The sequence below is a fragment of the Psammomys obesus genome, unplaced genomic scaffold, assembly GCF_907164565.1.
Source record: "Psammomys obesus unplaced genomic scaffold, mPsaObe1.curated_primary_1811, whole genome shotgun sequence".
NCBI classification, from domain to species: domain Eukaryota; kingdom Metazoa; phylum Chordata; class Mammalia; order Rodentia; family Muridae; genus Psammomys; species Psammomys obesus.
In genome coordinates, this window is record NW_026592481.1 from 1,282,885 (window position 1) to 1,287,169 (window position 4,285).

At 44.4% G+C, this 4,285-nt stretch overlaps 1 protein-coding gene across 1 annotated transcript; it reads right to left on the bottom strand.

The window, feature by feature from the left end:
- Positions 1-697: 697 nt before the first annotated feature.
- On the bottom strand, positions 698-2,776 carry Tmsb4x (thymosin beta 4 X-linked). Its single transcript, XM_055613348.1, has 3 exons — positions 2,693-2,776; positions 1,533-1,647; positions 698-1,140 (listed from the first exon to the last, which is right to left on the bottom strand). Exons 2-3 carry the CDS (start codon positions 1,630-1,632, stop codon positions 1,106-1,108), a joined length of 135 nt encoding a protein of 44 aa, XP_055469323.1. The 5' UTR covers positions 1,633-1,647; positions 2,693-2,776; the 3' UTR covers positions 698-1,105.
- Positions 2,777-4,285: the final 1,509 nt, after the last annotated feature.

Consider the following 4,285-nt stretch of genomic DNA (forward strand, 5'->3'; position numbering starts at 1 on the left):
TGGTTTTAAATTTGGCCCAGATTTCATCTGTCCTGCATTTGTCCTCCAAGTCCAAGCATTCTTTATTAGTATGTCACTAAGTTGAAATCATTCTTTAATGGTAAATGCATTTGCTTTTATAAAGATGATTTTAAATATTGGGCTTGATTTGCAAACTGGTCATTAGATGACGAAAAATTCCAAATCCCTTTCTAAAGCAAATACTAATGTAGCTTTATTTTTACCTCACAGGATTGTCCTAAATTCTACTTGTTTAATACTACGTAACTGGCTACCTGAGTTCATTTTGATACCTAAAGCAAAGGTGCTGAACTGGCGACCTTTTATTTTCTGGAGTGATATCCAATAAATTCAATGTTGATTTACCAAAACCCATAAAAGGCTCAAACTACATGTAAGTTTGCCAGGCTGGTCATCCCCCACCCACTTCAGCCAACAGTGGTGGCTACACCGATTGCAAATATTGTCATTAAACATTTCATGTAACCCATTAGGAACTCACAATCCGTTTAAGATGACCTCCCAATTATTTGCTACAGACAAGGTATTTTACATACCTGGACTAAACCAGTGCTGTGATGTCAAGGCAGTTTGTGTTTGTCCCTTCTGTGTCCCAGTGACCAAAAGGCAGGCACTTTTGCAAAGGTTTTATTGCCCATTCAACTACTCCTTCCAGATACCAAACAGACACACCAGGCAGGTTTTAAAACTTTTTATTTGCATATTAAAAAAATTGTGCATTCCAATAATTAAAATCATTTGAACAAAAAAAAAATGGCACTCTGATTAAACTGCATTTTACATCCTGCAGGACACCTTGGGCCATCTTGAATTTTACTATATTTCACCATCTCCCACCCCGCTTTTTCCTTCACCAACATGCAAGTTCTTTTCCCTCTCTGCTAGCCAGACCAGCAAATGGGTGGGAGAGGCAGGGGAGGCCTTCCTGGTCAGTAGTTCTGATTCTTTGATGTGAAAGGGGCAGCACAGTCATTTAAACTTGATCCAACCTCTTTGCATCTTACAAAGTTAAACAGCTAAAAGAAGTAAAATAAGAAGGCAATGCTTGTGGAATGTACAGTGCATATTGGCGGCGCTCGCCTCATTACGATTCGCCAGCTTGCTTCTCCTGTTCAATCGCTGTGAAGGAAAAAAAAAGAAAAAGAGGCTTAGAGCTCTCTATAAAATGACAATATTTTCATTAAAAATTTTTTTCATATCATAAAAATTCTAGAAAGATGCATAAGTAGCCATTGGTGAGAAAGACATTAAATAAAAGTAGTTAACCAATAAATGTGTTTGCATAATATGGCATACTAAATATTAAATTATTAAATCACTAAAGCCCAGCATTTGTTGACTGCAAAACAGTTTTTAATTAACCTTTGCAGGCCACATTCATCATCAAACTGTCAGCTCCTCCCCTGCACCCCCCCATCTCCCTGCTTCCCCTCCCTTCCTCCTACCCGCCTCTGCTCCCTCTCTGCTCCCGCCCAGCCTGTTCTTAAAATGGGTGGGGGCGAACAGCTTACTTTCTTTTGAAGGCAGAGGATTTTTCTCTTGCGTTTCTGTCTTCTTCAATTTCGACTTATCGAATTTCTCGATCTCAGCCATATCGGGTTTGTCAGACATGGTTGCTGGAAGGAGCTGCAGGTACAAAGCCAAGTCCAAGGCTAAGGAAGAGCCACCACCCACACTCGCTTCTCCCAGTTCCGAAACAGTCCCCCCACTCCCCCATCTCAGATCCAAGCCTGAAATCCTACCACTCCCCTCCCTGTCCTTTTCCTCTTCCATTCCCAGCTAAAGACCCTCCTTCTATTGGGGGAAAAAATCTTCCTTAGTATTTCCAATGTGAAGAATCAAAAAGCGAAGGTGGCTTTCAAAGTTATTTCCGTATAATGAAATTCATCATTGAGAGAGGTTAACATTGCGGTGTTGAAAAATTTAAATCGGGATAGATTGAAGCCACTTCCAGCTTAAGGCGGGGAAAAAGGGAGTCGAGTAAAAACTCTTTTTAAAATAGAGCCAAGGTCGCAAAACCCATCTACATTTTCTAGAAGGGCTTGCTCCCTAAAAGATGCCAGGCGGTCCAATTTTCTCCTCCTCACAAAGGCGGTAGCTGACTCTGGCAGCTGCGGACCACCGCCCTACTCGCTTCCTCTCCTCCCTCTAGCCCAACAATGCAGCCGCTGCACACAAAGCTGCCTCTCCACTTCTCTCCAATCCATCTCAATCTGCATACAGGAGACACTCAACCGCGTTTGCATACATTCCTCTCCAAGGACTTCCTAATTTTCTCGCTACAATCCTGTTAGGTTAAAGCTGCCACAGAAAACAGCCCTCGAAGCCAACGGGCATTTAAGGGGAATACAGAGCCTTAGAACAAAGGATCTTTCCTTTTCTAGTTAATTACAGCCTCTGAGGCAAGGGAAAATACTTTTGGATTTGAGGGTCAAGGAGAGAAGACGGTTCCCCTCAAAGTTGCGCAGTAAAACGCTCGAATTTGTGGGGTTTTCTTTAAAAAATATATTAAGTTCCCCTTCCCATTACTCAGAATCTGGAAGAGTTTAACATCCCCCAAATTCCCCGAAACAACCTTGCTTTGAAATACCCTTGGACTTTAAGGATGAGGGGCAAGCGCCTACGCCAGACAGAGGTGTGGAGGACAGAAGAAAGGGGCCCTGGGGCTCACCGAGTGAGGTGCGCCGACGCCGACGAGGAGAGTCCGATCTGCTCAGAAACCGCCGCCTATTGTCGGGAGGGGCAAGGCGAGCGCCGCTATATGCGCGCTCCTATGTAAATGAGGTGATGTCACTCGCAGTACCGTTTAACTCCTTCGCGCCTCTTCTCCGGAAGGGCGTACGGAGGCCTGTCGGACCCCCACCCCCACCCCATCCCCCACATCCTAATCTACCAGGGCCCTCTAACTACATCGGTGGAGGAACTAGAAAAGGAATAACGCCTTCAAAATGACGGTCATTTTATTTTATTATTTATGAACTTTTGCAACAGCCGCCCAAGCCTGTTCTTACGGTTCAATGCGTGATAACTGACGGGCCTGAATGGCACCTGGGGGACAGGCATTCTTTTACTTCGAAACCGGCTTTGTCTGCAGCCTGTGCCCCCAAGATAGGGTGCGGTGTCTGTCACACAAGGGCTGCTGGGGTCTGATTCCTATGACTCAGCTTTCAGAACAGTGGACTGCGTTTGCCCCGACTCGGCCCTCGTTGTCTCCCTCGCTTGTCTTCTCCCTTGATTTGAGAGGGCGATTAAAAATACTTGAGTGATTTTTTTTTTTAAAGAAAAGTTTCAGCGTTGCCGCCTCTATATTATTTGCTATTAATTTTCGTGAACACTCGAGTCAAATAACTAGTATTTGCTGGGCGTAAGGTAATTGGGAGTTTTGTAAGGTACACAGCCTCCCCCTTAAAAATAAGTCAAATTCAACTTCTGCTATTGACCGACAACAAGGAAGTTAATTTCCTTTTTCTTATTTTCATCAATTAAAAAAGACTGCTAACAAGAGCCAAGGATTTCCGAAGATCACATTCCATGAGCTCTACTTTGTCAAGGTGGAAACAGAAGCGCAAACTAGGTTTGGAGGGTAAGGCTTTCTACGATGCATGTGGACGACTTTGGTAGAGATGTGCTGGTTTCAAAATGGCACCTGAGTCTGTAAGTACCAGAGACTACTTGGTACTAAAAAGTAATTACAGGTCCCACGCTTGTGCCTGCTAGCGGCAGGTGATAGGAGCTCTACATAGATTATAAAAAGGCATCGTTGAGATAATTTCTGAGACACAGAGAACTGCAAAATATCCCTTCTCTTTTTCTGTGCCCTGGAGGGATGTTTCCAGAAACCCTTTGCAAAGCATTTTTTATGACAGAGGTTTTGCCTCTCTGGGAATGAGTCAAGTGTTTTAGAGACCCTACAATGTCACTGCTGGAGCAGCTTGGACTTCCCCGTTTCTTCGTCTACTTCCCTTTTACGGAGGAGGAAGAAGATAGGGGTAGACAGGAGCAGGTGACCCGTCTGGTTCCCCAGTTAATGCTCCACTTGGGTGACTGCCTTTCTGCCCTTTGAATGGGGCCCTGGACCTGTTTGAGCATGCATCAAATGTCACCTCTCTGGTAACACCTCCCCTCCCTACCCATGTTCACTTGCAGGGAATTCACAGCATTGTTGTAACACAGAAAAGAATCTTGCAGGGTGCATTCCTGGCCTCTTCTGCTGACAGCTGCAATTACACTGACACCATTTCTGTGGGTTGCTTGATTCCAGTTT

What these genes read in the sequence shown, in the direction of transcription:
- Tmsb4x (XM_055613348.1), bottom strand. Translation starts at nt 1,632, where the DNA reads ATGTCTGACAAACCCGATATGGCTGAGATCGAGAAATTCGATAAGTCG. An exon ending in TCCTCTGCCTTCAAAAGAAA is followed by an intron (nt 1,141 to 1,532) that starts GTAAGCTGTTCG and finishes TTTCCTTCACAG; the next exon opens with CGATTGAACAGGAGAAGCAA.